Source organism: Mangifera indica, chromosome 1 (genome assembly GCF_011075055.1).
Source record: "Mangifera indica cultivar Alphonso chromosome 1, CATAS_Mindica_2.1, whole genome shotgun sequence".
Lineage (NCBI taxonomy): Eukaryota > Viridiplantae > Streptophyta > Magnoliopsida > Sapindales > Anacardiaceae > Mangifera > Mangifera indica.
Window position 1 is genome coordinate 20,847,794 of NC_058137.1, and position 16,765 is coordinate 20,864,558.

General features: G+C 36.4%; 1 protein-coding gene across 1 annotated transcript; it reads right to left on the reverse strand.

Moving 5' to 3' along the window:
• Positions 1-5,374, reverse strand: LOC123227521 (protein ABHD11). Its single transcript, XM_044652485.1, has 5 exons — positions 5,003-5,374; positions 4,320-4,558; positions 2,997-3,109; positions 644-784; positions 1-423 (listed from the first exon to the last, which is right to left on the reverse strand). Exons 1-5 carry the CDS (start codon positions 5,238-5,240, stop codon positions 174-176), a joined length of 981 nt encoding a protein of 326 aa, XP_044508420.1. The 5' UTR covers positions 5,241-5,374; the 3' UTR covers positions 1-173.
• Positions 5,375-16,765: the final 11,391 nt, after the last annotated feature.

A 16,765-nucleotide genomic window follows, 5' to 3' on the forward strand; every position in this document is an offset into this window, starting at 1 on the left:
TGAAGAGATATTTATGGTTGCAGAATGGCAACTCATCAGATAATTCAACAAAATCAGTACCTCATTTCGGTGCAGGGTGAACAAAGAATTTATGAGGAAATAATGATAGGAGATTAAATCAGTTTGAGGGCAATGCTATCTATATATTTGCTGATGGTTAAACTAAAATAAGGTTAAATAGAGGCCAACTTGGGAGACAGAATCGAAAGAAGTCCTTTCGGATTGTCCACATGAACCCAATGACCTGAATCGGGAAGAACATGTACAAAAACTTTACCCTCCCTTCCATCTCTTCCTCTACTAGCAAGGCCTTCAAGTCGCTGAAGCACATCTGGGTCCCATCTGTCACTCTTCTCAGCCCGAACAATATCTATCTCCATCCCTTGTGGAGGGTGCTCCAACAGAGGCCAATAGGATGTCTCCCTGAAGAAGATCATATTCAATGAGTCATATTTCAGTGAAATCATAATAAACTGAAACCAATTACTTTAATTATATATTTTTTTAAAAATATTTTGATACCCAACATCTTGCAAATTCCTCTGTGCTCATCAGATCAAATTCCTGTTTCTATCAGGTAAGTGCGCACATGTCTGCAGCGAAAAGTGGTTCAAACTAATATTGTAAAAAAATAAAGTTATACCTGTAAGAATTAAACATCTGGACAGCACCTTCAAGATTAAAGGCCCATGTCTCATACTCTCCAGATTTCTTGAGGTTGCTTCCAATCCACTCGGACAAAGATTTGGAGAACCCAAGATTAATCATGTGGTTCACGAGCCACCTTGAGCAACGAACAAAGTAGCAACAATAACAAAAGTAAATGTGAGAAGAAAGAGAACAAAGGAGTGGGGAGGGGGGAGGGAGGAGTGGGGAGGGGGCTGGGGGAGGCATAACACACCGAGTTAATCTACCATGCACACATGAATTCAAACATCAAATCAATCAACATTAGAGAAAATGATCGAGGTGAAACATTGACATGTTTTGTTTCAACCAAACTGAGGAAAAAAAGAGGAGAAATTGATCTCCATGCAATTGCTCAAATGTGACAATGTTTCCATGCTTGTGTGCTCTAGCCGCACATAAAAATATTACAACATCTCTTATCATATACTAACTACTCTGTCTGAAGGTATCAAGCTGTTTTTTATATTTAAAGCAATAACAGCATATATTATCCACATTTCATCACGTACATAAATAACATAGGATAAAACTTTAAATACTATTGATGGATCCTTTAGTCACCTAGAAGATTAATGGTCTTTTAGCATTTCTCTGGCCAAAATTAAGTAAAATCAAATCAAATGATGACACATGCAAGAGTTGAAATTTTTTTTCTATTCCTTTTCCTTTCTCTTTCTCTTTTTTCTTTTCTTTTCTTTTCTTTCTTTGTTTCTTTTTTTTTTGGAAAGGATTCTTCCAAGTTAACAAGGTATAATTAAAGATTTAACAGCAAAAATAACAACAATTAAATAATGTTGTATATTGACAGATTATTTCTGGAAAATGTGAAAAAGAAAACTATATTTTTTTGACAAGGATGAGGTTTCTTCCAAAACCTAGAAGAATCTCTGGCCTCCAATGGCCCCCCTGACTAGTACCAATGAACCCCACAGAAAATTACTAGGTGAAATCAGAACTGCAGTAGATTTCCATACCCTACTGGCAAAAATTTTGAAATAACACTTTTGCACTGACATAAATCAAATTTTTGAGGAACTAGAGCAGAATGAGTATTTATCCCTTCTGATCCAAGGAAAATGCTTTGTAAAAGAAAAGATTATGTAGTTAAGGGGTCCATATTTAATGAAAAACATTTACAGAGATGACTTATTATTACCAGAGGTAAGCAATCATTATGCCTAGACCTGGCCACGGTTCATGAACCGACGGTTTTGGTTCGAAACCGCCGGTTCACGGTTTGAAAAAATAAAAACCCTGAACCGGAACTATTACAGGATGGTTCGTAATCGGTTTGGAACCGACGGTTCTGGTTCATAGCCCCGGTTCGAAACCGACATTAAACTATTGGTTCTAATTTATGACCCCGATTTATTTTTTAATTAATAATTATAATAATTAAAAATTAAAAATTAAAAAAACGCTTAGATTTAATTTTTTAATTAAATTTTCTACGTATCTATTTGAGATTTAAAAGAATCAAAGTCTACGTGGTTCCATTTACTATTTTTCGAGAATGAATAAAATAAATTATATAATTAATTATAAAAGATAATGAAAAAAATAATATATAATAAATAAAATTAATTATAGAGATAAATTCTATAATTAATTATTAAATTGTATAATAAAAAATAATAATAATTAAATTATATAAATTAAAATTAGAATTGATAAAAATAAAAGGAGAATTTAATTAAATTTGAGATAATTTGATTGAGAGAGTATTAAGAATTAAGAGAATGAGAAATGAGAAATGAGAGATTTGAAAGATTGAATAATATTTATAAATAAAATTTATATTAAAAAGTTTAAAAAAAAAAGCCAAACTGCCATACTTTATACATTTGCAGGGGACCGGTCCCACAAGAAGCAGCCATATTTTAGATTTTGCAGGGGACTGGTCCTGTGAATGTTTAAAATATGGTGGTTCCTTGCAGCATTTGCCGGTTCATGTAAAAAAAATACCGGTTTATGAATTTTTGAACTGTCGGTTCATGAAACCGGACATGAACCGACAGTTCCACGGTTCAAAAATATTAAAACCGGAATCGAACCGTCAAAATCCGGTTTCGATTCCGGTTCATACAGATTCCAGTTTTGACGGTTCCGGTTCCGGTTTTGAACGGGCCGGTTTCGGTCCGGTTCACGGGCCAACCCGGCCCGTGGCTAGGACTAATTGTGCCATATCACAATTCCACCTAGATCACGCATCTGGAATAATATACCATGGGAATGACAGGATCACTAATACACAGTAAATCAAATATGCAAAGAATGACATGTTACTAAAGTGATAAAATATTTACTTTCGAGATGGAACTTGTGAAGGTAAACTTTGCAAGGTCTGCAGAACTTTCTCTACTTCACCATCACTTTTTTCAGACTCCACTTCTCCAGGTACAGAATCCAATACCCACAACTGCTCTGCATCAGAAAAGAAAATGAAAATGCTCAGAACTCTTCTCATGTTATAATAAACTATAGTAGTCAAATCACCAAACTAGAAAACTTTCTTGTTTTTGACACACTATTGGCAATGGATGGCCCTCTTGACATTTGAAACCACAGAAGAATAACAAAGCCCATGTAAGTTCACTCTATACTTTCCTGAATTGTGCAACATTCATCCATAGCTATTTCATTTCTATTTGGAATGTGATTCTAAAGGCAATATTCAAATGCAATAGACTTCACTCAAACTCAATTATTAGTGCATTATGTTTCTGTAGGTCAAGCCAAGAATGAGTATGATACATGAACTTTATATAGATGCATAGGAATTGTTTATGCAGCCTTGGGATGAATATTTTGGGCTTTCATTTGGGATGCATAGGATTGCATTACATTTAATCTTCTTTACGCTTTCAGAATAACAGATTTGATAAAAGGGAAAAAATCATGTATAGAAAATATGTATGGAGAGACAGAGAGAGGGCATAGAGCTGAAAAGGTGACAGAGTAAGATGTTTTGACAAGGGAAACCAAGTTGTAACACACATTTGTTACATTACTTCATTCAAGTAGAATGCCACTGATTGAATGCAAACAAACTACAAAGACAGTCATTGTTCTCATGACATAGAATTTCTTTAAGAGCCAGCACAAAGCCAAATCAATTTATGTCCAACCATCATTCCAAAAGCTCTGCACTGCTCTTGTACATAAAATCCATATGCCTTTCTTTTTTTTTTGTCTCCTTCAACAATTTATCACAATGACTGCACTTCAAGACATACACTTGAAACTAAGATTCATGTTGCAGTGTAAAACAAAAAGACATTTTCTTGTCCACCAACCTTTCACAACTGCATACTCCTGTAGCTATACTAAGAAGGGGTTGTTAGACATTTGATGACAGATATCTGTCTATTAACACTGTCGAGACCTAATCAGTGTAGGCCAACAACCACTGAGGAAGTATCCAGGAACTGTATAAAGTGAACTTTTATAGATGAAATTCTTGGATATTTACATTGGAACTTCTCTGTAAATTTAACACTAATGCTATCAGGGATTTATTTAGGCACCACTAGAATTCCCAGTAATAAAGTTGAAGTTAAGCAATCACAAACATTGTCAAAAAATAAAAAATAAAAATAAATAAGCCTTTGTTTTGGCAAAATATAAACCTGTTTGGGAAATGCAGCGGATCGACCATATTCACCATGAGCACAACTTTGGGCAAAATGCAAGGCAACCTTACCACCCATGGAATGGCCAATTAAAACATCAGGCCAAGCCCAACCTTTATCTTTAACCAAATTAGCCAAATCATTAGCAGCATTAGCCATATCATGCGGTGGAGCCAGTCCCTCTATCTCCGCTGACTGCCCATGGTTCCTCAAGTCCACCATCACCATTCTCCACTCTACTCATACAAACACACAAACAACAAATAATTAGCAATGGTAAGAGCAATGTCATATATTAAAATTTATCATGTTACAAGTATTTCATTTCATGATTACATCCCAAATTTTGATATTATATATCTAGAAACTTCCTAAAACTAAAAAATAATCAACATTAACTGTCAGAAAGTTATTCTAATTTCCTCATATTCTTCACCTATCATAACTAACAGACTTCATACATATAATTAATAATTAAAAAGTAACTGTGAGTTTGTGTAAGTGTGGTACTGGATGAATGAAAATTAACTTAACAGACACATATCATAATTAACATCACAATTGTATCATGTAACAACCCTTGCTTAATTATATCACAAAATTTGACGTTATATATCTGAAAACTTCATAAAAATGACAAATAATTAAAAAAAGACTGCAAGTTTGTGCACAAGTAGTACCCGATGAAGGAGAAATAGTGGAGAGAGTGACAGCGAGGTTTCGAGAGAAAGAGCGCCAGTTACGACCGGATCCAAGTAGGCCATGGAGAATGAAAGCTGTGGAAGTGTAGGGTTTGTCTACTGAAGATCTGACCTCTTCGTACGCTAAAGTTTGAAGCGACCGAGTTGGTGATGAATAAAGAAATCGAGTCAGCAGGTTTAACCCGCCCTGTTTGTTCTTCAACATCCTCGCGGCCATGGACTATTCTCCTTTCTGGTCGTCACTTGGTGGCTCGTGGACAAGAACTTTAGTAACTTTAGAACGAGGCTATTTTCAGGTGCCCAAATGACTATTTTAGGATTCCAGTCTAGGTTGATCAAGCTTAAGTTTGAATTTGATGCGAACAATTCTGAAACGAGTTTAATTTAAGTAAATTCAAATATAAAAGTTTAATATTTTTGAATTCAAATTTTAAAGGTATTTTGTTCGTAAAGCTCATGAGTATCAAAATTCGATGTGATTTAATTAAAATAACATTTTTTGATTAATATGTATTAATATAATGTTTTATTAGTATCAAACTGTGCATAAAATTTGATTTAAATTTGAATTGGACTCCTCTCAAACGAGTAAAATTGAAACACCTTTAAAATAAATTCAAGATTAAATTCGAACTCAAACTCAAATTTGACTCCACTCACCATGATTTTCCTTCCTTTCTCACCCAAGAAACCTGCATTTTCCTTCTTTTTCTTTCAAAAACAATCACCCCTCTTCCGCTTGCACCTCCCGAAATTATTCCATCTATGCCCCCACTCCTGCCTCCCAACAGTCTCCAGCACATGACTTCCTCTTTGAATTAAGAAAAAAATCTCTACCTTGACTTCATAGGCCTGTATTTTTAATCCACAAACTTTGAAAAAAGAAAAAACATTTTCTCACCAGCTATATGCTAAGTATTATAAATCTTATACTTACCTACCTCTAATTAAAAGAAGAAGAAGGTTGTCGATTCCATCCTTTTCTGAGCGCTTCTGCATAAGGAACATGACAATGATTTCAAAAACCATTCCCACAGCTACATATCAATTGCAGAAGTTCCCATTGGATATAAGGACCTGAAGGCATATGTGAGTCCTGGAATTTGTTCTATAATTGATTTTGTGCATGGGTTGTTGTTTTGGCTATTGAAGATGCCTGTGAGTTGGAATTAGTTTATCATCTTCAAAACATCAGTATGAAATGGCCAAAGAACTATTTCCCACCTAAGGTTTGATGTAAGCCAATTTCCATCCACTAATTATAAAAAATCTAAATATCTATTTGTCTGTTAAATTTTACTGTTATTATTAGGAGTAAAATCAATATTTAAAAATTTTATTTAATCATTTATTTTAGAATTATCCTAAAGTTTTAAAATATTTTTTTTGCCCCTTAACTTTATATTTTCCAAGTTTAAAAACTAACTCCCCCAAGTCTAGGTTTTAAACTATTATCTTTTTTTCCATTACAGTTACCCCTCAACTTTCTAAAACATCTCAGTTTCACCCTTTCTTTTTCCCTCAATTTCCAGATCTAATCCTTGGCGACCTTCAGCTGTCTCTGACAATCCACTCTCTCTCCTCTCTCCAATCGTTTTCGTTGGAGACGAAGACAAAAAATCATTTGATGAGTCTTCATTGGAGAGGAAGACGAAATTTGTCCTGACAAAGATAGCCGGAGTGAGAAGGCAAAGCGATTGGCGAGGTGGGAGGGAGAGACCAACAATTGATGGTGGCGATATGTCATCTAAGAGAAGGAGAAAAGAAAATTGGGGTGCAACTAAAACTTTTCAAAAATCGAGGGGCTGTAATGGAAAAAATGAGAGTTTAAAACTGTAAACTTGAGAAAAAAAAGTCAATTTTTAAACCTAAAAAGTAGAGGTTAGGGGGCAAAAATAAATATTTTAAAATTTTAGGATAATCCTAAAATATATGTTTAAATAAAATTTTTAAATAACGATTTTACTCTTGATGGTAACAATAAAATTTAATAGACGGATAGATATTTGAATTTTTTATAATAAATAGATAAAAAGTTGAGTTTGCATCAAACCTTAGGTGGAAAATGGTCATTTGGCCATATGAAATTTTTATTACTTTAGAGGGGCGTTTGGTTTGGGTAATATTTTATTACCAAAATAAAAAGATTACCTTGAAGATAGATTACTTACAAGATTACTGGATATAAATGATTGTTATATTTGATAAAATTTGGTAGGTATAAATAATTTGTAATACCCTCAGGTATATTTCAGGGGTAATTATGTCTTTTGACCCTGTTTTGAGATTTTTCTCATTTTAAATATATATATGTATGGGTGTGTTTTTTTTTATATACATATATATGTATACCTAAAGAAAAAGAAAAAAAAAAAGAAAAGAAAAGAAAAGGAAAAAGACAAAAAGAAAAAGAGAAAGAGATAAGGCTTATTAGATAAAGAGAAAGAGAAGACTTTTCCATTATTTTGCATCTTCTTCCGTAAAAAGCTCCAGCAGCCACATTCTTCATACTTTTCTTTGCTTTCTTGAAGAAAATAAGGAAGGATTGGAAGGAGTTTGGAAGAGAAGAAAGAAAAGAAAAGAAAAGGAAGCACTTGGAAACTTTGGTAACCAAAGATCTCCTTTCTTCTCCTTTCATCTATGTTTATATGCATGTTATGTGAATATGTTAGAGTGTTTTGGTATTGATTTAAAGTGATCTTGGTGATAAAGGAAGCAAAACAAAGAGGAGGAAGCCAACTTTCAAAGATTTGGCTTGAAATAAGGTAAGGGGTTTCCTCCTTGATATGTGATATGTTTTAGGGTTTTGGTTCCTTAGATCTATATTATATATGTTGATTTTGATGTTGAGGAATGTTGTTTTGCCATTTGGGATGTCTATGTATGTGATTTTGCTCATGGCAGAAAGTTACAGAATATTTACAGTTTTTGCCACTGAGTTCGTCCCATGTTTTGGCTGCCTTATTGAATGAATTATGAGTGCTATTATATCTTGTTGGAAAGATCTTTGAATCCTCTTTCCAATGATATATAGCTTATATGAATTAGAGATCATTTGGACTGTTAAAGATTGTATAAACCGAAAGGACTGTTTTACTAAAGAAAAACAGGGGAGGCAGTTTTTGCCACTGAATTTATCTGCTGTTTTGACTGTCTGATTGAATGAATTATGAGTGCTATTATAGGTCGTTGGAAAGATCTTTGAATCCTCTTTTCAACGATATATAGTTTGTATGAATTATAAACCATTTGGGCTGTTAAATTGTATAAAAAGTATGCTGCCCTGCTAAATGTCTGTTCTGTGAACAGTATTTCGTAATTTTATCACTGAGTTTAGCTCACATTTTGACTGCCATATCTATTGAATTATGAGTGCTATTATAGGTCGTTGGAAAGATCTTTGAATCCTCTTTTCAACGATATATAGCTTGTATGAATTAGAAACCGTTTGGGATGTTAAATTGTATGAAAAAGAAGGTTGCCCTGTTAAATGACTGTTCTGTGAACAGTGTTTTGCAATTCTGGGCAGGAAAGAAAGAAGGAAAGAAAGAAAGAAAGAAAGAAAAGGAAGAAGAAAGGAAAGAAAGGAAAGGAAAGGAAAGAAAAGAAGGAAAGAAAAAGAAAGAAAAATAAGAAAAAGAATTTGGGACTCAAGATTTAGGGGTCGTCCCAAGAGTAATGTCTGGTGAGTTATGAATAAAATTAAATGGAAACAAATTTAGTAAAATATAAGATCCGTATGTATGCTATAAACTATGAGGGGGCACTTTACACTACACCGCCCGCAGTAGGGCACGTCCGCAGTAGGACACGTCCGTAGTAGGACATAGACCCCTAGTAGGGTCCGCTCACAGTAGAGCATGCTCGCAGTAGAGCTCAATTCAGATTCAGAAATAGTGTAGTGAAAGAAAAATAGCTTGAGCTTAGAAAAGTGCCAAATCCCTATAGTTAGCTTCTAGAAAGTATTAAATAGACACCAGATGGGACGAAGTATGACCCAAATAGTAAAGAGTGAACTAAATTATCCCCTCAATCTCTTATAAAGGTTAAGATGTGAGGTTGAGTCCCAAAAGTGAGTTAGAACAGGAAAAAGGGATAGTTTACTTAATTTTTCCCCTTACTGAGTGTTCTTATCACTCACTCCCTTTTCTTTCCTGATTGTAGGTACAGGTGATCGAGGTAGCTGCGAGGCAGGGTCAGGTCAGCGTAGGTAGATCCAGCTGGAGCAGGTTATCTCTGGTTTTTATTACATGCATACAGTAGCATGTTCTTATGGACTTTTGACTTTTGAGATTATGGTACAGTTACATATGATTACTCCCTATTTTCAGATACTTTCAGATGAGTCTTCATATGAGTATATACATCTTTTGTTCGCTTCCAGATTTTCAATTTTCTTGGAATACTTTCTAAACACTTTTAAAGATGCGTTTATTGTAAAGTATTTTTAAAAAGAAAAAAATAGATGCTACGAATATTAATTCGTAACATTTCTCCTTTGATGGGTAGTACTTCTAGGGAGGGATGTTACAGTTGGTATCAAAGCATGATTTTGGAACCTAAAAGATGTTTTCTAAAACAAAATGGAGTAATCAAAGTAATACAGAGATGGAATACCCTCCAGCCACGCTGACTACCCTCGCAGCCGATCACTGTAAGTTAAGTTTTCATTTATACCTGCTGAGTTTTATGAAACTAATGTGTTCATTTTCAGGACCTATGAGTCAAACTCCAGTAGATCCCTCTCAAAGGAGCCAAAGTGAAGGAACAGCCCCTCAGGTACCCCAAGGGGCACTCAGTGCACATGATGTGCGAGAGATATTTAGGGAGATGATGAGAGAGCACAAAGGTGCTCCTACACAGGGAAGTGAGACGGCTCATACGCCGCCAATCCAGGGACATGATATGAGAGAGGTTACTTCAGTATCTACAGCAGCCCCAGTGAGGACTCAGTTGCATCCTATTTTCAACCTCCCTAGTATGCACAAACCTCAAAAATTTGATGGTGCAAGGGACCCAATAGCAGCTGAAGAGTGGTTAGAATCAGTAGAGAGTGTCATGGCCTTGTTTGACATGACTGACCAAGAAAGAGTGAGATATGCCACTTATCTTTTCAAGTCAGGGGCAAGAATATGGTGGAACTTAGTCAGGGAGACGGTCAATGTCTCAGAAATGACATGGACCGAGTTTAGGCGCCGATTCGAGGCAGAGTACAGGGGCGCCGATGTTACTTGTATCAGGGCCCAGGAGTTTATCAGTCTAGTGCAAGGGACAGACTCTGTAAAAGAATATTCCACAAAGTTTAATCAATTGTCCCAGTATGCCCCTAAGATAGCTAGCACAGAAATAGGGCGTATGCAGAAGTTTGTGTACGGGCTGGATCCAGAGATAGCTCGAGACGTTATGACCGGGGCGCAGCCACCCAGAACTTATGCAGAGGCCCTTGATAGAGCTTTGAGGGCAGAGGTTTTTGTTAGGAGAAGGTTTGGTCAGACTACAGGGCAAAAGGTTACACCTCCTACTACCATGCCAGCTCCCCCGGTGAGTAGTGATTCAGCTTCAGCACAAAGAGGCCCTCCGCCAGAGCGAGACAGAAAGGGTAAACGACCTCTCCAGTTCAGAGGCATGAAAAAGAACTGGAAGAGTGGAAAGAAACAAAGAGGACCTGAGATACCAGCTTGCCAGAAATGTGGGAAGCACCATAGAGGAGAGTGTTTGACATGTCAGGCAGTTTGTTTCAGATGTCGTCAGCCTGGACATATTGCTCGTTTCTGTACAGCTGCCCCAGTTAAAGTAGAGCAGCAGCAGCCTATAGGAGGGGCTACAGCCAGAGTTTATACGATCACCCAGGGCCCAGCAGAGGCTAACCCATCAGCAGTCACGGGTCAGATTCTCTATCTTGATACTCCTATTTATGTTTTAATTGATTGTGGGGCTACTCATTGTTTTATAGCCAAAGGTTTGCTTGAGAGGTTAAAGTTGCAACCTGTTAGAATAGCCCAGAGGATTATGATTGAATTGCCTGATGGAGGGTCAGTCATTAGTGAGATGATGCTACTAGGACAGAGTATTATGATTCAGGGTCGACAGTTACTAGTGGACCTAATTGTGTTCGAAATGCCAGATTTTGACATGATTTTAGGGATGGACTTTTTGGGGAGATACGGAGCTGAAATTGATTGTAAAAAGAAGAAAGTGAGATTTAACCTAGACTCTGGAGATCAATTTGAGTTCGGTGAGGGTCATATCCGGAGTTTGATGATTAGTATGTTAAAAGCTAGTAAAATGTTGAAAAAGGGGTGTACAGGATATTTGGCTTATATAGTGAGCAAGGTTGAGTCAGGCCCAACTATTGAGGAAACACCAGTGGTACGTGAGTTTCCAGATGTGTTTCCAAGTGAGCTACCGGGATTAGCTCCCGAGAGAGAGATTGAGTTTAGCATAGAGTTGGCACCTGGCACAGCACCTATTTCAAGAGCACCCTATCGAATGGCCCCTGCTGAGTTACAAGAATTAAAAAAAACAGCTTCAGGAGTTATTAGATCATAGTTTTATTAGACCGAGCCATTCACCTTGGGGAGCTCCTATCTTATTTGTGAAAAAGAAAGACGGGTCTATGAGAATGTGCATTGATTACAGAGAGCTAAATAAGGCCACAGTTAAGAACAAGTACCCGTTACCCAGGATTGATGATTTATTTGATCAGTTGAAGGGATCCGTGGTCTTCTCCAAGATAGATTTGAGATCTGGTTATCACCAGGTGAGAGTGACAGAGAAGGATATACCCAAGACAGCTTTCCGAACGAGGTATGGCCACTTTGAGTTTGTAGTGATGCCATTCGGATTGACAAATGCCCCTGCAGTATTTATGGATTTGATGAATAGGGTATTTCATGACTGCCTGGATAAATTTATTGTGGTATTCATTGATGATATCTTAGTATATTCTTGCAGTCGAGAGGAGCATGAACAACACTTGAGGTTTACCCTTCAGAGATTGAGAGAGAAACAACTATATGCCAAATTCTCAAAATGTGAATTTTGGCTAGATAGAGTTACCTTTTTGGGGCATGTGATTTCAGCAGAGGGTATATCAGTGGATCCCAGTAAGATTGAGGCAATAGTTGAATGGCAAAGACCAAAGACAGTCAAAGAGGTTCGTAGTTTCCTAGGTTTGGCAGGGTATTATCGGAGGTTTGTGGAAGGATTTGCCAGATTAGCTAGACCTCTTACAACCCTCACAAAGAAAACAATACCATTTCAGTGGTCAGATGCCTGTGAGACAAGCTTCCAAGAATTGAAAAGAAGATTGACTACTGCTCCAGTGTTATCACTTCCAGAGGAAGGAGTTGAGTATGATTTATATACGGATGCCTCACATGGTGGTTTATGAGCAGTGTTGATGCAGCGAGGCAAGGTGATAGCATATGCCTCAAGACAATTGAAAGAATTTGAAACACGATACCCCACTCATGATTTGGAGTTAGCAGCGGTGGTTTTTGCTTTGAAAATTTGGAGACACTATTTGTATGGGGTAAAATGTAATATTTATACTGATCATAAGAGCCTCAAATATTTCTTCACTCAGAAGGAATTAAATATGAGGCAGAGGCGATGGCTCGAGCTAGTAAAAGACTATGATTGTGATATTAAATACCATCCAGGTAAGGCTAATGTGGTTGCAGACGCCCTTAGTAGAAACGTGATGATATCACAATTGACGGTCCAGAGAGAAATTCAGAGAGAGATGGACCGAGAGCAGATTGAGCTTGTGATTGGGGCTCTCGCCAAGTTAGAGATTCAACCCACTCTCCTAGATGAGATTCGAGAGGCTCAGACACAAGATGAATGGTGTCAACAGAAACTTCAAAAGGTTCAAGACTTGAGACAGATTTTCAAGTATCGAATGAAATTCTCAAATTCAGAGATCGAGTATATGTTCCCCAGATAACTGATTTGAGACAGAAAATTCTTACAGAGGCTCATAGTTCTCTTTACACTGCCCACCCTGGGGGTGTAAAGATGTATCAAGATTTAAAAAGACATTTTTGGTGGTCAGGCATGAAAAAGGATATAGGTGAGTTTGTTACTAGATGTCTCACCTGTCAGCAAATTAAGGCCGAACACCAGAGACCTGCAGGGTTACTTCAGCCTCTACCTATTCCAGAATGGAAATGGGAGCATATCTCCATGGATTTCATTAGTGGACTCCCTAGAGCTCAGAATGGATGTAATGCTATTTGGGTGATTGTTGATAGATTAACCAAGTCAGCTCATTTCCTGTCCATCAAAGATACTACTACCACAGATCAATTGGGGAGATTATATGTTAGAGAAATTATTAGATTACACGGTGTACCCAGGACTATAGTATCTGATCGTGATACAAGATTTGTATCAGCTTTCTGGAAGAGTCTCCAAAGATCCTTGGGTACTAATTTGGCATTTAGTACAGCCTATCATCCTCAGACAGATGGTCAGACGGAGAGGGTTAATCAGATTTTGGAAGACATGTTGAGAGCTTGTTGCCTAGATCATAAAGCCACGTGGGTAGAAATGTTGCCCTTGGTGGAGTTTGCTTACAATAATAGCTATCAGACGACTATTCAGATGGCACCTTATGAGGCATTATATGGTAGGAGGTGTCGTTCTCCTCTTCATTGGGATGGGATAGGAGAGAGAGATGTGTTATCCCAATCCCTTGGGCCCGAATTGACCCAGAAAATGATTGATGATGTCCAACTGATCAGGCAGAGAATAAAACAAGCTCAAGATCGACAGAAAAGCTACGCAGATCATCGACGTCGAGACTTGGAATTCAATGTAGGTGAATTTGTATTTGTAAAGGTTGCTCCATTCAAGCATTTGATGAGATTCGGAAAGAAGGGAAAGCTAGCTCCCAGATTTATTGGTCCATATGAGATACTTGAGAGAGTTGGTAAAGTGGCTTACAGATTAGCCTTACCAACGAGTATGGACCGGATTCATGATGTATTTCATGTCTCATCGTTAAGAAAATGTCTTGGTGATCATTTCCAGGTTGTGAATACAGAAGATATTAAGTTATCAGAAGACCTTAGTTATGAAGAAAAACCGATTCAGATACTTGACAGAAGAATTAAACAACTAAGGAACCGACAGATTCCTCTAGTAAAAGTCTTGTGGAGAAGCCAGAAGTTAGAGGAGGCTACCTGGGAAATGGAGCAAACCATGAAGGAGAAGCATCCAGAGTTGTTTTTGTGAATTCCGAGGACGAAATTCTTGTGAGGGGGGAAGAGTTGTAATACCCTCAGGTATATTTCAGGGGTAATTATGTCTTTTGACCCTGTTTTGAGATTTTTCTCATTTTAAATATATATATGTATGGGTGTGTTTTTTTTTATATACATATATATGTATACCTAAAGAAAAAGAAAAAAAAAAGAAAAGAAAAGAAAAGGAAAAAGACAAAAAGAAAAAGAGAAAGAGATAAGGCTTATTAGATAAAGAAAAAGAGAAGACTTTTCCATTATTTTGCATCTTCTTCCGTAAAAAGCTCCAGCAGCCACATTCTTCATACTTTTCTTTGCTTTCTTGAAGAAAATAAGGAAGGATTGGAAGGAGTTTGGAAGAGAAGAAAGAAAAGAAAAGAAAAGGAAGCACTTGGAAACTTTGGTAACCAAAGATCTCCTTTCTTCTCCTTTCATCTATGTTTATATGCATGTTATGTGAATATGTTAGAGTGTTTTGGTATTGATTTAAAGTGATCTTGGTGATAAAGGAAGCAAAACAAAGAGGAGGAAGCCAACTTTCAAAGATTTGGCTTGAAATAAGGTAAGGGGTTTCCTCCTTGATATGTGATATGTTTTAGGGTTTTGGTTCCTTAGATCTATATTATATATGTTGATTTTGATGTTGAGGAATGTTGTTTTGCCATTTGGGATGTCTATGTATGTGATTTTGCTCATGGCAGAAAGTTACAGAATATTTACATTTTTTGCCACTGAGTTCGTCCCATGTTTTGGCTGCCTTATTGAATGAATTATGAGTGCTATTATATCTTGTTGGAAAGATCTTTGAATCCTCTTTCCAATGATATATAGCTTATATGAATTAGAGATCATTTGGACTGTTAAAGATTGTATAAACCGAAAGGACTGTTTTACTAAAGAAAAACAGGGGAGGCAGTTTTTGCCACTGAATTTATCTGCTGTTTTGACTGTCTGATTGAATGAATTATGAGTGCTATTATAGGTCGTTGGAAAGATCTTTGAATCCTCTTTTCAACGATATATATTTTGTATGAATTATAAACCATTTGGGCTGTTAAATTGTATAAAAAGTATGCTGCCCTGCTAAATGTCTGTTCTGTGAACAGTATTTCGTAATTTTATCACTGAGTTTAGCTCACATTTTGACTGCCATATCTATTGAATTATGAGTGCTATTATAGGTCGTTGGAAAGATCTTTGAATCCTCTTTTCAACGATATATAGCTTGTATGAATTAGAAACCGTTTGGGATGTTAAATTGTATGAAAAAGAAGGTTGCCCTGTTAAATGACTGTTCTGTGAACAGTGTTTTGCAATTCTGGGCAGGAAAGAAAGAAAGAAAAGGAAGAAGAAAGGAAAGAAAGGAAAGGAAAGGAAAGAAAAGAAGGAAAGAAAAAGAAAGAAAAATAAGAAAAAGAATTTGGGACTCAAGATTTAGGGGTCGTCCCAAGAGTAATGTCTGGTGAGTTATGAATAAAATTAAATGGAAACAAATTTAGTAAAATATAAGATCCGTATGTATGCTATAAACTATGAGGGGGCACTTTACACTACACCGCCCGCAGTAGGGCACGTCCGCAGTAGGACACGTCCGTAGTAGGACATAGACCCCTAGTAGGGTCCGCTCACAGTAGAGCATGCTCGCAGTAGAGCTCAATTCAGATTCAGAAATAGTGTAGTGAAAGAAAAAGAGCTTGAGCTTAGAAAAGTGTCAAATCCCTATAGTTAGCTTCTAGAAAGTATTAAATAGACACCAGATGGGACGAAGTATGACCCAAATAGTAAAGAGTGAACTAAATTATCCCCTCAATCTCTTATAAAGGTTAAGATGTGAGGTTGAGTCCCAAAAGTGAGTTAGAACAGGAAAAAGGGATAGTTTACTTAATTTTTCCCCTTACTGAGTGTTCTTATCACTCACTCCCTTTTCTTTCCTGATTGCAGGTACAGGTGATCGAGGTAGCTGCGAGGCAGGGTCAGGTCAGCGTAGGTAGATCCAGCTGGAGCAGGTTATCTCTGGTTTTTATTACATGCATACAGTAACATGTTCTTATGGACTTTTGACTTTTGAGATTATGGTACAGTTACATATGATTACTCCCTATTTTCAGATACTTTCAGATGAGTCTTCATATGAGTATATACATCTTTTGTTCGCTTCCAGATTTTCAATTTTCTTGGAATACTTTCTAAACACTTTTAAAGATGCATTTATTGTAAAGTATTTTTAAAAAGAAAAAAATAGACGCTACGAATATTAATTCGTAACATTTCTCCTTTGATGGGTAGTACTTCTAAGGAGGGATGTTACATAATTATTGTGTTTGGTTAAATGTAATAAAAGATTACTAGTAAATTATTTTATTTAAATACTCTTGAATATAATTATTTTTAAATATTTTTTATATTATTTGTCATAATAATTAAAAATAAATTTATTTTTGTCTCAAAAATTAATAAATAATAATATAATTATAATAAAATTAAGATTACC

Excerpts from the sequence above, each read along its gene's own strand:
- LOC123227521 (XM_044652485.1), bottom strand. The coding sequence starts at position 5,240 with ATGGCCGCGAGGATGTTGAAGAACAAACAGGGCGGGTTAAACCTGCTG. Across the intron at positions 4,559-5,002 it reads CACTATTTCTCCTTCATCGG|AGTGGAGAATGGTGATGGTG; the intron begins GTACTACTTGTG and ends TTGTATGAGTAG. Across the intron at positions 785-2,996 it reads TCACAAGTTCCATCTCGAAA|GTGGCTCGTGAACCACATGA; the intron begins GTAAATATTTTA and ends TCGTTGCTCAAG.